This window comes from Podarcis liolepis, assembly GCF_965112155.1.
Source record: "Podarcis liolepis genome assembly, chromosome: 6".
Lineage (NCBI taxonomy): Eukaryota > Metazoa > Chordata > Lepidosauria > Squamata > Lacertidae > Podarcis > Podarcis liolepis.
Genome location: NC_139559.1, coordinates 47,996,875 through 48,014,072, shown reverse-complemented (window position 1 = coordinate 48,014,072; position 17,198 = coordinate 47,996,875). Strand labels below are relative to the sequence as shown.

At 44.9% G+C, this 17,198-nt stretch overlaps 1 protein-coding gene across 3 annotated transcripts in view; it reads right to left on the bottom strand.

Moving 5' to 3' along the window:
* The window catches only part of CELSR2 (cadherin EGF LAG seven-pass G-type receptor 2), a 110,883-nt gene that overhangs the window by 48,698 nt on the left and 44,987 nt on the right, over positions 1–17,198 (bottom strand). For all 3 annotated transcript variants that reach the window (XM_083509780.1, XM_083509781.1, XM_083509782.1), the window contains exon 3: positions 6,644–6,866. In XM_083509780.1, coding sequence (XP_083365906.1) covers positions 6,644–6,866 — 223 coding nt within the window. The remainder of the gene's footprint in view (positions 1–6,643; positions 6,867–17,198) is intronic.

The following is a 17,198-nucleotide window of genomic DNA, read 5'->3' as shown; positions in this document are numbered from 1 at the left end:
ACAACTCTTCTCCCTGCTCTTCCATTCAAGGGCACATGCTTCCCAGGAAGAAGGGATGCCACGGCAATCTGCCAAGTTCAGCTCTTGACACAGATACAGTTGTTTTGCTGGTGCAGACAATTATCTCCTCCTGGCTTTTGTTAGATTGTCAAATTTACATTCTTTTGGAGGGTGGGGAATGGCAACTAGGTGTGCAAATCCTTGTACAAGTTGGGTGGTGGATGTGGAGGGGAAGCAGGGGTTGCATTGCATGCAGGAGCATACCTCTCAGTGTGGGGGCATCTGCTAGCATGATGCATAGTCTCAATGGAATGAGCACTCTGATGTACAGTTGCGCATGCATTGCCATCTGCAACTGCACATGCGCAACTACAGAATCGTCTGCTGTATGGTCTACACAACAACCCTCCTGGTGTTAAAAGTTTAAAAGACTTTTTAAAAATTCTATCCAAATTTAAATGCATTAAAAAAAACTTTTAATGCAAGCTAATGGAGTTTTGTACTGTGGTCTTTACCATATTTTCACTGCCGCTGTTTTACTGATATAATTGATTTGTACTCTGGTGCACTTCATTTCGTGCTATACGCCACTAATCTTAGCAGAAAAGCAGCACAGAAATACGAAACTAAACAAAACTGAAAAAAGAGCAAGGCAATATAAAATCGAAATTGTGATACAGCCAGCCATAGTGCACATCAGTTTGTTGCAAGTGTTTCCACTGCAGGAGCAGAGGGACAGGCACCCCACGTGATCAGCAGTTATTTGGAAAAACAAGATCAAAGAAACTCTACGGACTTTTCATGGAAAAGCATAATGGAAAACCCTACAGAAGTAAAGTGACAGGTTTTGCACACCTTGTGCCCAGAGGTATTCCAGATTATTATTGCTAGCTTCATGTTTGAATTGGAACTTCAACCTGCTTCTTTTTAAATCTGCTCTCTGCATGAACAATGGAAAGAAACTTTTAATTTGAATCTCCATTGTTAAAGATGGTGGGAGGAATTCAACATGGAGCTAGAGCAATTGTTCTGTCACAGCACAAGCACTTCCACTTGCCAGACAGAACAATCCACCCCTCTCCTTCCCCTGTACACTGTTCTTGAGTTCTCCTGACCCCAACCAATGTCAGAGCTCCAGCGGTGGTAAAGGCAAAAAGGGGGCAGACTGCAGGCATGTCAGGGTGGGATCAAGGGTAGGCAGGGGTCTCTGTTCTCTGCCCTATGGTATTCTATAGGGTGCAGTGCCACAGGCAGAATGATCCCAGGTGATCCAAGTGGTCCTAAAGGTCTATACAGGGCCATGTGGTTTTTCAAGGAACCTGGTCCTGGGTTGTTCAGGTCTTTATATGTTAAACATGATCTGGAACAAACGTAGCTGATCAGCAGCCAGAGAAGTGCCTTCTGCACAGGTATAATATGATGCAGCATTCTAGATCAGGCTTCCTCAACCTACAACTCCCATGATCCCTAGCTAGCAGGACCAGTGGTCAGGGATGGTGGGAATTGTAGTCTCAAAACATCTGGAGGGCCGAGGTTGAAGAAGCCTGATCTAGATCATTCCCAAGAAAAGCTCCACACAGAGCACATTGCAGTAGTCCAGTTGTCAGGTAACCAATTCATGAATCTCAGTGGCCAGGAAAAGGATGCCGTTGGTGCACCAACCTCAGCTAGCAACAGCTGTTCCTCACCACAGAGGTTACCTGAGCCTCAAGTGACAAAGATGGATCTAGGAATGGCCCCCAAGTATGTGTCTGTTCCTTCACAAGGAGTGCACTCCTCTCAAGAACCGATGAATTCCCCAACTCCTGGAACTGAGAACCACTCACCCACAGTCTCTATCTTACTCTTGTCCAGACCACCAATGCATCCAGGCACTGGTTCCAAAAAGTCACAGGCTCTCTTGCTTCAGAAGCAAGAAGGAAGTATTGCTGGATGTCAACAGCATCCTGATGACACTATGCCTCAAATCACCTAATGTTGCTCCCAGCGACTTCCTATGGAATAGGTTTGGTTCTCTGTTCAGTGTAAGTAAGTTATTTGTTGTGTAATTATTTTGTAATCACTGGAATTATTTTTGCTTTACACTCTCTGTAATATTGTACAATACAGCTTCTTCATCTTCTTTTTCCTCCCATTCTAATAAACAATTAGCACTAATTGCATATTAGCATGGGAGGGGGGAAAGAAAAGAAGAAGGAGCAGCACCATACCATGTCTCACAGAAGCCACAAATAATTTGGCTGTAGGAGGTGATAATAACAATCAGGCGGAGGATATTCCATCTTTGTCTCTTGCAAAATGGAAAGATATTTTTCTTCCTGAGATTAAACCTCTGGAGCAAAGTACTAAGCAGAAATTAGAAGTTTCTGATTAAAAAAATAAATCAAAAGATCATGTGACCAATACTGAATCTAAAACAGATGCAACCAGTGCTCTTTTTTTCCTTAAAAAAATGTTTAGGGGTACTCTCATTTTCCTACTCATATTGAAATACTGCCCCTCAATGAAGCCAATCTTAGATTCACAAAATGCTTAGGGGTATGCGTCCCCCTGCGTCCCCCCAGAAAAAAAACACTGGATGCAACAGAAGAAGGCAGGCATCCAATGTTGAAAAGAATCAGAATAGTAGGGAAGGCGTATGTTTTGGACAAAAATTTAAAGTTAAGAGTAAACCATTATTAAAATTTCTGAGCAAGGTGAAGAGTTGGTGAATAAGCACTGCAAGGATGATTATTTGTTGATTTTAATTACAGTGGTACCTTGGGTTACAGATGCTTCAGGTTACAGACGCTTCAGGTTACAGACTCTGCTAACCCAGAAATAGTACCTCGGGTTAAGAACTTTGCTTCAGGATGAGTACAGAAATCGTGCTCCGGCGGCGCGGCGGCAGCGGGAGGCCCCATTAGCTAAAGTGGTACCTCAGGTTAAGAACAGTTTCAGGTTAAGAACGGACCTCCAGAACTAATTAAGTTCTTAACCCGAGGTACCTCTGTACTTATTGGGTGGGATTTAATGTCACACCCCATAAACAAATGTGAGACACTTTCGTTCTGCTGCTCACAAGCTTTGGATTTGCATTCTGTCTACGCTCTGGAGCTAGCTTATCTGAAAGCACATTCCAAGGTCAGTTTCAGTGAGGTCAACACATAGTCTGAACACAAGCAGTGTACCTCTTCAAATAATAATAATAATAGTAATAGTAATAGTAATAATAATAATAATAGCCTTGGTTACTATCTTTCCCTGCTTACACAACAAAAGTCACATAAGCAATGGCTACCTCACCGAAATCCTTGGATTTTCAAAAAGATAGGAGGTGGAAATATATAGGTGTGTAAGATATCTATCATCTATCTATATCTATATCATCTCTCTCATTCTCTCTCTCTCTATATATATCTTTGCCTCTCTTGCTTCTGGCTCTACCCACGTCACTCCTGAGATGCTGAAGAGACGCAAGAGCATGGAGGTGCACAAGGAGGCCTCTCTTCAGCCCCTTCAGCCTCTGTCCAAGAGATGCCTACATAAGGGCTCTAACTTCTACTTTAAGGAAGAGCTGGATAGCTCAGTTGGTTAGTGTGTGGTGCTGACCACGCCAAGGTTGCAGGTTCGGGACAACTGCATATCCCTGCATTGCAGGGGGTTGGACTAGGGTTCATGATGGCTTGCCTGATTACATGGTTCTTTAAAAGGTAAAGGTAAAGGTACCCCTGCCCGTACGGGCCAGTCTTGACAGACTCTAGGGTTGTGCGCTCATCTCACTCTAGAGGCCGGGAGCCAGCGCTGTCCGCAGACACTTCCGGGTCACGTGGCCAGCATGACGAAACTGCTCTGGCGAACCAGCACCAGAGCAGCACACGGAAACGCCGTTTACCTTCCCGCTAGAAAGCGGTACCTATTTATCTACTTGCACTTAAGGGTGCTTTCGAACTGCTAGGTGGGCAGGAGCTGGGACCGAACGAAGGGAGCTCACCCCGCTGCGGGGATTTGAAACGCCGACCATGCGATCGGCAAGTCCTAGGCGCTGAGGTTTTACCCACAGTGCCACCCGCATCCCTAACATGGTTCTTTACCTTAACCCAAAGCTGGGATAGTTCAGTTGGTGAAGCATGAGACTCAGGACTGTGAGTTTGTGTCCAACATTGGGCAAAAGATTACTGAGCACTGCAGAGTATTGGACTAGGTGACCAACTCATGGTCACTTCCAACTTTACAATTCTATGAAAGCCGGTCCTCCCCATGATCTGGGATACATATAGCAAAGTGACAGATGGAGCGTTATTGAAAAATCTCCTGTTCCATCCTTGTTCATGGCATGCAAAAGAGACCTCTTGCCTGCTTGATTTTTGTAGATTTGGAAGCATCAATTATTCTTTTTAAAGAAAAATCCAGCTTGTGTGATTTAGTTTTTCTTCATTCAGTAATACCCACATACCACACTGCTGTACAGTAAAAAGAATGAAGGGGAAAACCTTCTGTGTTATTATTTTCAGCTTAGAGGAGTCAGAACATCTGGTTCATAATCAAATGGGGAAGTTTTTTTCTGAGGGAGAGGCCTGGGGCCAGAGGAGATTCTGCTGTCTCCATAGAGAGCAGGTTAATTGTTCCATGCTGGCAGCAGTGAGAATACTGGTATTTTTAGTTGTCAGATGAGAGAAGGAGTGGGAATGTTTTTCTCACTGAGACCTAGCAACTTGAAATTTGAACCTGACTGGAATTGCCCTCACCGGGCAAAACTGAAACATACAACCTGTTTCACCACAGGCTGTTTATTCAAAGAACTGTTTGGCAGAATTCAGACTTGGTGATGGATGGCTTGCCTTGTCAGATTTTGCCTGACTTGTCGCCAGAAAACAGACTCTTGAGATTACTTTCCAGCTTCAGCAGATAAATATTAATTAAAGGTACTTTTCGGCTTCAGCAGAGAAATATGAATTACAGGTAGGGTGGGAGCCTTTTAAATTATCAATTTCCCAGAAAAGGAAAACTGTTTGCATGCACACCCAAGAGGAAGGAATCCTCTTTCTACAATGATTAGGAGCTCTGAAGATACCTGGCGGCAGCAGTGGGTCTTCTTACTCTTAGGCTGTGCACACACACTCCCCTTTACTCTGAATCTAGTGCACTCCTACCACTGGTTTGTGAAGCAGTGTCAGCCGTACTCCAGACCTATCCTGTAGTATCTTGAGAAATGCTGCTGTTTGATGCATTTTGCCCTAAACCATCTATACTCTGGAGCTGGAGGAGGAGAGGGCAGAGGGTGAAGAAGGAGCCCTTTCCCCATCCTTTGGGCCCCCTGGGAAACTCAACAAACCTATTGTGACTGGAGATGGGTGTGGAGGTTGTGGCTGGGTGGGACACAGCTGTGGGCAGCCTGAGGAAATGTCATCCATTTTGGGCCTGCCCATGAGGGGCGTGCCTGGGGTGGGGGCCTGGGTTGATGTCCAGGGGCTCTTCCCATTGTGGGACTTTTGTGGGTGACCTGGGAGTTTGTTGGACCCTGGGTGAGAACCCGGAGGCAGAGAGGGAAGGGTACATCAGAAGGGAAATGAATTGTTATTGATTTTTAAATATTAGTAACTTTGTATTAATGTAACTCTTTTATATGTAACTCTGCATTTTTGAAATATTTTGTTTAAGTTATCTGTTTCAGTTTTTTGTACCCTGATTAGAGGTATTTCTTATATTTTAAGCGGTATGGAAATTAAATAATCAATAATCAATCAATCAACCAGCTTCAATCCCATCTGAAAACATAAGCCATATGAAGACATCCATGCCTCCTCGTCCCACTGGCGTGGACAGACAGCTGCAGACTTGAGGACACATCCAGCCATATTGCTATGTACAATGATGTCCAAATGAGATTTCAAATGCAGCGCGGTGGTGAACAAGCTTGCAGTGTTTTAAGCTGCTAATGTACACACAGCCTTAACGAGCACCCACACTTTCACTTAATCTGTATTTTGATCATACTGTGTACTGATTTGTTCCCCAGGTCTGCGAGCTTTTTTCTTTGTTCTGTGGTATTCCTTGTAAAAATCTAATCTTACCCACTGAACTGAAGCTCAGTTAAGCAAAATCTCCCTTCAGATTTTCTGTGCATCTGATATGAGCTGATTCAGGGGGTAGGATAGGATTTTTGCAAGGCGCAGCCACAGAACAATAAGAAAAGCTCTCAGACCCGGAGGAATTAATCGGTACATGGTTCAATCAAAATACAGGTCAAGTAAAAGTGTAGTTGAGCCCCCAGTCGTCTTCCCTGGGATTTTCCTGAATACATTTATTTTAGTTTTGCTTTTTTAAAGAAGAAAAAGAAAACTTGCATAGAATAGTGGCAAACAGAGATGCAAATCAGGAAATCCCATTTGAATCTTGCCTCTGCCACGATCTCACTCAGTAGGTGATGTGAGTCAAGTTACTCCCTGTGTAGTTATGCCTACGCTATGCGACATGTGTGGGTTTCTAAATGTCAAAATAAAATAGATTTTAAAAAAATAAAATGGTAGCAATAAATGCAGCAGAGGTGTCCCAATGCCTCCTAATCCAGAATGCTACGAAGAGCAAAATGATGTTTGGGTACATGGCAGCTTCTGCCCTGGACTCCGCCCCCCCCCCAGGCCCAAAGCCAAGTGCTACTTACGTGAGGGCGATGGTGAAATGGAATCGCTGCCGCAGTCCCTTAAAGGTGAGGAAGGAGTGGGCTGGGAAGCTGCGGGTGCTCATCTGGCAGTAGGGCTTCTCATAGTCTCCTGACAGGCAGTCACACTTGAACCCGCCCACCAGGAGATTGACACAGGTGCCGCCGTTCTTGCAGACCCCCGGGGTGCAGCGACCCAGGCGGGAGTTCACCTCGCAGTTCTCCCCTGCAGCAGAAGCAGAGAGCAGCCATTAGTAGCTTCAACACAAATATACAGGAGCTTCACCACGCACGCCACAACCTTCTCATTGGTCAGGAAGGGAAACAGTTCAAAGCAGCTCCAGGCCAACCAAAATTGAGGGATGCAGTGCAGGGCCTTCTAGAAGGATGTGCGCTGACACTCGCAGGCTGCCTACGGACAGACCCTTGCTAGGTAACTCATAAAAAACTGCTGAAGTGCAAAGTGCTTTAAAACCTTATCTTTATTCATCGTCACCAGAGCCCCATGGGATGGACCATTAATATTCCCATTTCACATATTGGGAACTAAGAGGCTAAGAGGATAAGTTCCCAAAGGCCAATCAATGCATTTCATGGCTCAGCAGGGATTTGAAGCCGGCCCGTCTCCAGAGGGCCAGCCCACCAAATGCTCCACCAACTTGCAAGATGAGCAGCAGAGGCAGCCGGCAGAGCTGCACAAAGGGGGCAGCAGAAGCATCCAGACAGAAAGAAGGAGCAGCAGGGAAGAGACTCAGCGAGAGCATGACCAGGAAGAGTTTAATGGTGTTATCCTACGCAGCACTGAAAGCAGTGGGACTGACTTCTAAGTAAGAACGCTTAGGGTTGCCTTCTAGAGCTGCACTCTTAACCGGACTTGCTATGAAGCAAATCCCACTGAACTTGCTGGGGCTCATTTCTCAGTCAAGATGCTCAGGATTATGCTCTGCATCCGAGTGCATCACTGGGAAATACATTATCCCTCCTCTCCACCACCTCTCCAGCCACTGTTTGCCCCGGAACAGGGCTGGCCAAAATATTGATATATCACCCAAAACCGTTTTGAAGTCCATATCATGATATCGGTTTCATAATTTTTGCCCTGGCAATATATCACGAATCATGATGTGGGTGCGGGTGAGCGATGCAAAAATCACAATTAAGAAAACCGTGAATACGTCCAATGCTTCTCTCGATTCCTGCAGCCCCTGCTAATTCTGCCAGCTCTGCTCTTCCCTGCCTCCTGCAAGGACAGCGAATCATAAGAGCAAAAATCACGATGCAGGAAAACCATGAAGCCAGCCAATGCCTCTACATGGCTCCATCCTTATTTCAGACATTGTGATATATCGTAAATTGCAATGTTTAGCTGGTGATATATCACAATGTTGAAAACCAGATATCGCCCAGTCCTATTCCAGAAGGAAACGGTCATGGGTTTCCTGATGTCATGTCTGCTAAATGGGAGGGATCCCAAATTTTGGGGGTTCATAGTTAATAAAGCTTTGGGAGGGAGGAAAAGTTTCCCCAGACGCTGCAGGAGGCAGCATTTTTTACATAAGAGAAGGCTGAGGAGAAAGAGAAAACCAGGAGTAGGGATTTGCTAGAAAGTAACTGTGAAATAGGACACATATCACTGAATCACGGTATGTATGATTTTGAAACCTTCAATACAATAAGCTTCTGGTATCACTGGGGTTGTCTAATACAGGCAACTGGGTGTTTAACCGTTCCTTTGGAGATAGGGAAAGAAATATGGTAAGTTGAGGGGTTTGTCCCTATAAGGGGCAATTGCCAAGAACCAGATCAAACCTTTCAACTGCTGGCAATAAAAAATAATCTGAGATGCATCAGCTTTGGTGTTGCAACAAAGATGCTCATGGGCTGATGGGAGATGACAGCCAGACGCTCAGCTGGTGTATTCTTTCTTTCTTTTTAATTAATTCACCTGTCAAAGCTTTTAATACAGCAATTATGCAGGGAGGCCCCCCCAAAGCTCAAGGCCATGGTCCTGTCCTCAGATCTGTGGTTCAAATCAGCAAAACAATAGGTATTGGCCTCAGGATGAAGCTATCACAAAATGTGGATGTGTACATCATTCATAGCCCTATTGAGGCATCTATCTTCCTGGTTAAAGCAGCACACAATGGGAAAGTTTGAGAGAAGTGTGCTAGCTCTGCCCCCCACTGCCCTTCACAAGTTGGGGGTGGGGCAACGCACAGGAACACGAAACAAATGAAGCAGGCTCCCCACTGCAGGTGCTTCCCACCTGAACTCAAGGAGGGAGACAGGGCAATGCTAGCACCCCCATCTCCTTCTCCCACCTTCTCTGTGTTGTTAGTGAAGTTGGTTACTCTAATTACAAATGTTAACATGAAATCATAGAATTGTATCATCCAGTCAAACCCCCAGCAATGCAGGAATATGCAGCTGTCCCATATGGGGATCAAACTTGCAACCTTGGCATTATCATCACCATTCTCTAACCTACAGAGCTATCCAGTGCTGACATATTTATTTTGCTATTTTGTTTTTCTATTGCATTGATGTCCCAACTGTTCTCCAAGTTAGTGAAAGCACCATACATGGCTCTTCCCACACTCCAATTTTAACACAACAGCCCTGTGAGGTAGGTCAAGCTGAGAGAGACTTGGCTGGCCCAAGGTCACCCGAAGAAGAAGAGTTTGGATTTGATATCCCGCTTTATCACTGCCTGAAGGAATCTCAAAGCGGCTAACATTCTCCTTTCCCTTCCTCCCCCACAACAAACACTCTGTGAGGTGAGTGGGGCTGAGAGACTTCAGAGAAGTGTGACTAGCCCAAGGTCACCCAGCAGCTGCATGTGGAGGAGCGGAGACGCGAACCCGGTTCCCCAGATTACGAGACTACCGCTCTTAACCACTACACCACACTGGCTCTCTACACCCAGAGAGCTTCACAGCTGAGGGGGATTTGAACTCTGGTCTCCCAGGAAATAATTCAACACTCAAACCACAACACTATACTCTTTTGCATTATTTAACTCTTCTCTATAGCCAGAATGGCTAAAATCATACAAGGGCTTGTGAGCCCAAGGGCTGGAGTTCTTTAGGACAGTATCAAAGATCTTAAGAACTAGCTCAGTCAGTAGAGCTTGGAACTCTTAATCTCAGGGTTGTGGGTTCGAGTGCCCTGTTGGGCAAAAGATTCCTGCATTGCAGGGAGTTGGACTAGATGACCCTTACGCCAGTGTGGTGTGGTGGTTAAAGAGCGGTAGTCTCGTAATCTGGGGAACCGGGTTTGAGTCTCCGCTCCTCCACATGCAGCTGCTGGGTGACCTTGGGCCAGTCATACTTCTTTGAAGTCTCTCAGCCCCACTCACCTCACAGAGTGTTTGTTGTGGGGGAGAAAGAGAAAGGAGAATGTTAGCCGCTTTGAGACTCCTTAAAGGGAGTGAAAGGCGGGATATCAAATCCAAACTCCTCTTCTTCTTCTTCTTACATTCCCTTCCAACTCTACAACTCTATGATTCTTGAAGTTAACAATTTTGATATCAGTTTATACTTTATCCCAGAGGCTAACCTGAGTTTGGTTGTGGCTGGAACTTATCACTAAAGCAAAATGAAAAATTAGCATACAAATTAGAAGCTCATCTTAACACCATAACGTAATCTCAGGTACTGTTTCTGGACAGAAATATATAGTCCCTGACTTTTGACAAAGTGTTCTGTGTGCAAACACACATATATTCACATGCATACATATTATAGGAAGTATTTTTAAATGTTTTATTTTCTTCACCTCCTTTCTTGGGAGCCATTCTTAGGAACGAAAGGGGTTATAAAAATAATTTTATAAATGAAACTGTCCTTTTCTGACCTCACTTTGTCCACAAATTCAGGTTTGGGGCTGAATTTTAAGAGTGTAAACCTTGGACAGCAAGCTGAGTTAGCACCGCTCAGTCTAATTTCCCAGAGTTCTGGAAAATCCCGCCTGCTTTGGCGAAAAAGTTGACTAGTCAAAAGGTTTGCAAATGTAGCAGGCTCTGATTGAAAAGAACAAAGATGCCCCACAAGCACACATGCAGCCTGCTTTGATAATCATGGAAACTGCTTAACAGTGGGATCACATTTTCAAAGACACAATGCTCACTTCCAAATCATGTGTTATTGGAAAGAAAACCCTCTTCCCCTGTGTTGCTGGCAATAAAGAGGACTGATATATTAGGCAGCTTCTTATTTTAATGTGGTTTACACTCATTTCCAGGTTCCCAGGGCAAGGGGTGGTTTGGAGATACTGCAGGAGACCATGGGGTTAAAAAGCAAGGCCTGGCAGCAGAAGAGGGCAAAAGCTCAAATTAGAAGGGGACAGACTTTCATGGTATAGTGCCAAACAAGCCAAACTTATAATTTGCAAACCACAAATCTTAAAAAGGTTTTTCCCAAGAGTGTGTGGAAGAGGAGGAGGAATCAGAAGATTCTGCACACAGACAGCAGACATTCATACTTTTGTATTCATTGATTTGCCACTGCCACGTAAGCCATAACAGTAACCACAATTCAGATTAGTCTGTATAGATTAAGCCACTTTGCATATCTTTGTTTAATTTGCATAGTTCATTCTGCTTCTACAAGCGGAGGTGGGGGGACAGGCAGCTGAGCCTGGCACCAAAGCCTCACAACCTGTAGACGAAATCTGAAATTGAGCCCCCTCCTCCAGCTTCTGGGATTTCATTAGGCATTGCCCACACACTGTCAAGCCTAGCTATGTAGCCATAAGGACTGAAAGCCTCCCCCCACTTTTTCTTCTAAGTAAGGTTAAGTGCGTCCCCCCTGAATGCTGAATAGTGTGGCATCACAAAATAGACTCAGCTCCACCACTTCCTAAATGATAACTTAATTATCATTTCCTATCATCCGCACCCATTGTTCTTTGTCACATCCACAGCAAGCCTAGAGAGCATTTGTTCTCCCCCTCTTCCTTCTTGGATCCTTTTTTTACAATATCTGAAAATTCCAACATGCTTTCTGCTAATCATTTGTTTCTCCTGAGGGTACACCCTTCCCTTCAGCCTTCTCTTTAAATATGATTTGCCTGTTAAGACTCTCTGTAATCTTCAAAGCTTTCTTTTAAATCCCTTCCAGTTTGTCAACATCTCCCTTTCCCTCTTTTTTACTGCTGTGTTCAGACCAGAGAAGACGCCTCCAACAAGTGAGGGAGGAATGACGAGAAGCTGGGTTCTTCTGAATGGAGGTTGCCCACTGACTCCCATCGAGAAGGACATGTTTGCACAGGTCTTAAAGTCCTGTGTTTTAGTCTGAGCCTATGCATATATACTTGGCTTTAAGTTCCACTCAGCTGAATGGGGACTTGGGATATACAGTATTCCCAAATCAGTGTGCCTAGGATTACATGCTTTAATATGGGTTTGCAATTTAGGCAAGATTCCCAAGAGACATTGTAATACTGCAGTGGTAAGGGAATCCCCATGCCAACATCCCACCTTTTGTCACTAGGCTTCTGTCACACTTCAAAATCCTCTATCAGATGTCATCGGACCAACCTGGGACCATCGCTTGTTTTTTTAATTTATGTGTCCAAATTTCCCCTCTATTTGTGATCAGATCCAAAGAAGGACAGAGCTCTTGCATCTTTAACTGATGCATAGAAGAGAGGATTTTGAGTGTTGCAGCTTCTCTCATTGCTATATTGCAAGCTGTAGCAAACAACTACCGGTATTCCTTTTCCTCAATGCCTGTTAAAGTGAAATGAGCTCTCTCCCCATTGGCCTCTGATCTCTCCTTATCAACTTTCTCTTTTAAAAAGAAAACTTGCATACACACACACAAAAACCCCCAGTGATGATGCTACTGGTGCAACCCACCTTACATCAGGGTGCAACCCACTGTAGGTAATAGCCAATGCCCTTAAGAGAATATATGAGTAAATCAGTGTGATCTGTGGACTACAATGAACTGCTTCAATCTTATCTTGGCTTATTAAGTCAAAGCATGGATGAGCCTTTTGCTTGTTTGTGAAGCCTCTTCACCGCACCCTTCATGTGCATTACAGTTAATACAGGAAGCCTCTAATTAATCATAGTTTCCCAAAGTTCAAAGTGGAGAACTAGGGTTAGAGCATCAAGCTATTTTATTAAAATAACTTTACACTGTGGTATAATATCCAGATTTGCTCTGAAGCTGGTAAACCACAGTTTCCCAGTTTGAATGAAATAGGAAACTGCGGTTAATTAAAGACTTCCAGGTTTAATCTGCCCTCCTGCCAAAGGGAGGAGCAAAGAAGCTGCTTGCATAAGCAAGGATCTTGTGCACATCTCAGCTTAATAAACTGAGATAAGATCATCCAAACATTGCTGAGGGTGAGTGCAGTGCTATCTACAGTTAGTGATGAATTACCAATTTGGGAGTGGTCACAGGAACCCAGCTTCATTATGTACACACTATGGAGCAGAGCTTTCAAAAGTCATTGTATTGTTTCAGAGATTGGCAAGTTCCATGCCTTTGCTGAAGAAGATACACCCCTCACCTGGGTTGGGCAAAGAGAGCAAATGTTCCACCCGAACACTGGGAGACCTGCAAATGTATCTTCTATGGCTGCAGTACGTCCAGAGACACACAGCATGCACATAATGAATAACTTTGGCTGAGATCTAGAAAATGCAGTATCATCACTTGGTCCTGATGAAATCACTGGAACGTACTCAGGCGTACCTCCGCTCAGGCCTCCAGATAAAAGTTATGAAATCTCCTTGAAGCGCAAAATGAACAGGAAGCACCTGAAGTGGAAGCAAGCCTTAAAGGGAGTTTCTAGGAGCTCTTCTGAAGGTTTCTGGTTATGTGACGCAACAGACTGACAGGCTGCAGAGGCAGCATTTTGTTGCTGGTCTGCAAAACCCCAGGCTGGCTTGCGGGGACAATTTAATAGAAACTTGGAGATCCTGCTGTTCCATCCCAAAGGCACATTGTTAAGCTGCATGGGCATTTTGCAAGGAAGGAAGGGGTCAAATTCCTGGTTAGGAAAAAGAAAAGGAGTTGCTACAAAAATCGACACTAAGTGGAGCAACAGCTTGCGGTCATGTTAAAGGAGAGGGATCAGCAACTGGAGGCCTCCTGGCCAAATTCAGTCCTACAAGGTATATTAATTGGCCCCCTTGTTGCTACCCAAGATGCAAAGAAAGTGTGTGGAGGACAGGGATTACAACATTACTTGTAGATCTGCTCTCCACCCTCCCTCCTGAATGCTGCTTTTGCAAGTAATAAACATGACTTTTTATCAAAAGAAGCATTTGCTGCAAAAGGAGCTAAGCTGGGAAAGTCCCCCCCCCCAGTAGTGTGTGGCTAAATGCAGCAGTGCTACAAACCTCTCCAATGCCAGGCATCAAAGACTTGTGCATAGGGATTCAGGAGTTATGGTGACTACCAGAGAGGACAACCTCTGACATTACCTTGCCCATGGTGGATGGTGCCCCCTGAAGTGAGGCTGAAAAAGCCCATCCAAGTTGCTCACACCTCTTCCTGCCACTGACCTGCAGCAATAATTTAGGAGCCTCCTTTTTTTGAAGCATTAGTTTAAAGATTTCTCATGCAATGTACGTGCTTCTGAGATGGTATTCTGTGCCCTTTTCTTCATGTCATATACAAGAAACCAAAGCATGGAAATGATACAGAGCATGGGCACAGAGATCTCCCTGCTATTAGTATACTCCAGCCAAAGCAAGAAGCAGACGCTTGTTGGAATCATGGAAGCCACAGGACCTGAGCCAAATATACGCTTTGGCAACAGTGTTAGTCTGTAGTAAGGGCCAAAGTGAAGGTGGCCATGTGCCCTGATTCAATTTGAAGTCTTCTCTTCTCCAAAGCAGTTTAAACATATATATTTTTTTAAAAAATAAACATAATTAGAAAGAGCCAGAGCTTTTAAGTTGCTCTTCAAAACTCAGCACCTGGACAGCAGACTGAGGAAGGCACAAAGGTCACCAGGGCCTAATCTTCTTCACTATGATGAGATATCCTGCATTTCAATTAAATTGTAGTTAATTTTTCTATATTTGCATCTATACAAATCTATATTTGCATCTATACAAATTATATGCAGGTATGCACCCTCTTTTGTCTTTGGGATAATGCATTTCTTTTTTTGAAGATGCATACCCACCCTAGCCAAACTTCGACGCAGCACAAAACGCATGATTGCAATTCACGTACTTTGTTCTAGCCCCAGGGGAGCCTGATCAGAAGCAAAACTGCAGGACGTAGGAAAGGAGTTGATCTTTTCTCTCACATACACTTAGCCTGCACCATGGCCCCACTGAAAATCTTCTGGCAAAGCTGCCACTCAGCCTAGGAACGGAAGCCGCGACTGGCATCAAGCAATTTTTACTAATAGGGTGGATCACTTCAGGGACACTCACAAGCTTTTGGTGAGATGCCTTGGCAAAAAAGGCGGTACATAAATGCAATAAGCAGGTTAATAAGATTACCATTGCCCTTGGCAGCAGAACATCTGAAGGGAAGCTTTAAAATGTCTGATGTTTCGTTGTGGTTTTTTTTTAATACTCTGTTGGAAGCCTCCCAGAGTGGCTGGGGCAGCCCAGCCAGACAGGCAGGGTACAAGTAAAATAATAATAATATTACTACAAGGTTTTGGAAACTCTGTGTTGCATCACTGCTTGTCATAGATAGTGCTGGGACTGTCCAAGGTACAATTGGTACAGGACATTTTAACTTCACTGTACCTCCCCAAAACCCCACCCACTCCAAAAGCCTCCCCAGTAAAGGCATGACTACACTTCCTTCCCTTTCATAGGGCTCATTCTTCTGTCGCATCCCATTCTCTAATCAAAGCTTTTCCTTTCTCTGCTCTGCCCCTCCCCCTACTCCCCCAGCCCCTTCTCACACCCTTGACAAGCATCTCCTCTCCCCCCCCCCCATCTCCAACCCTGTAAGGGTTTTCTGAATAGAAGATTTATTCCCAGCCTCTTTCTGGTTCCCTCACCCTAGTGACCAGCTTTGGTTGCCAAGGAAACCAACCTTCTCCCACAGCGCCCCTCCCCAATCTTGAGCAGACAAAGCCCCTGTTCCCCCTCCTCCCCCCACGCTGTCTGCCTCCCTCTTCCCCCTCCACCTGCAGAGGGAGAGTCAGCATCAATGCAAGGAACAACCACAGCAGAAAGAAAGAGCAACATCAGGGAATGGTGGTTGGGGGCATGCGGCCATCCAATGAGAATCCCAGTTCCCTCTCTGCCCGGCCAATCTATTCAGGGTCCCTCATACACATTGGGCAGAGAAACATCACCCCTACTGGGTGTTTCATGGACAAGGGAATTTGCCTTTCCTGGAGACCCTGCAGGAACAAGAGATTCTTTTGGGAAAGAACTTAACTAGCCTCTCTATGGAGAGCCCATCTCCTTGGGCCCTTGATGTCATGCTGGCTTTTAGAGGAAAGGCTCAGTGGTGGGACGTCTGCTTTGCATGCAGAAGGTCCCAGGGTGTCCAGGTAGGGCTGGGAGAGAAGTCCTGAAGAGCCCCTGCCAGTCAGTGCAGACAACACTGAGTTAGACGGACCAATGGTTTATGACAAGGCAACGCTTTAATTGTTGGTGTCCAGCTTGAAATTTCTTCTAAATTCTTTGGGTACATATCTCCTCTGCAGAGAACATTTTGGTTCTGTCCCACCTATGGTGGACTTCATGATTCTCCTCTTCCACATTTTTATCCTCGCAAACTTCAGACATGGGATGACAGTGAACAGCCCAAGGTCACCCAGGGAGCTTCACAGAGGAGCGCCAATTTTAACCCTGGTCTCCTGCATCCTAGTCCGTTCAATATCCCTCCACATTCTGGAAAGAAGGAAAAGAAGTGGGAAAAGGTGTGTGGGGGGGGGTATTTTTCCATAGGGCTGAAAGTTGGAGGGAGGGGAGACCTTGTTAACTGTGTGGCATTTAAGACTACATAAACAATTCCGGCTCCAAACCAAGCTGGAAGCTATCGCCATGTAAATTATTGGGGATTACTTTTAAGTAACGCATGGTTATTGTGACATTAATCCATGCTAGCAATTGTGATGGCAGAGACCCCTTCTAAACCAAGGTGAGACACTTTTCAGTTTAGTTAACCAGTGAGCACTTACACAACTGTAATGCTTATGCAAAGGAGATTGGAAAGAAAACCAGAACTTGCCCTGACCATGTGAGCTTATTAGCCCCTTTGGCCACAGGCTCCCTGACCAGGTCCAGAGGCTACCAGCCACCACTGCTCAGGGACAAAAGGAAACAGGTTGAGGAGCTTTGGTTTATAACACAGGAAGCAGGGGTCATGCTCTGTTGCTCAACATCACTCTGATCAGCATGGGCAATAACACTGGATTCCATTACCTTACATGCATTTTCAGTGTGGCTAATACTACAACTATTTTTGCATAATGATTCTCCACAATAAATAGAGCAACCTGCCCCAACCTGGTATGTGAGTCCCATGGACTGCAAGAAGATCAAACCTATCCATTCTTAAGGAAATCAGCCCTGAGTGCTCACTGGAAGGACAGATCCTGAAGCTGAGACTCC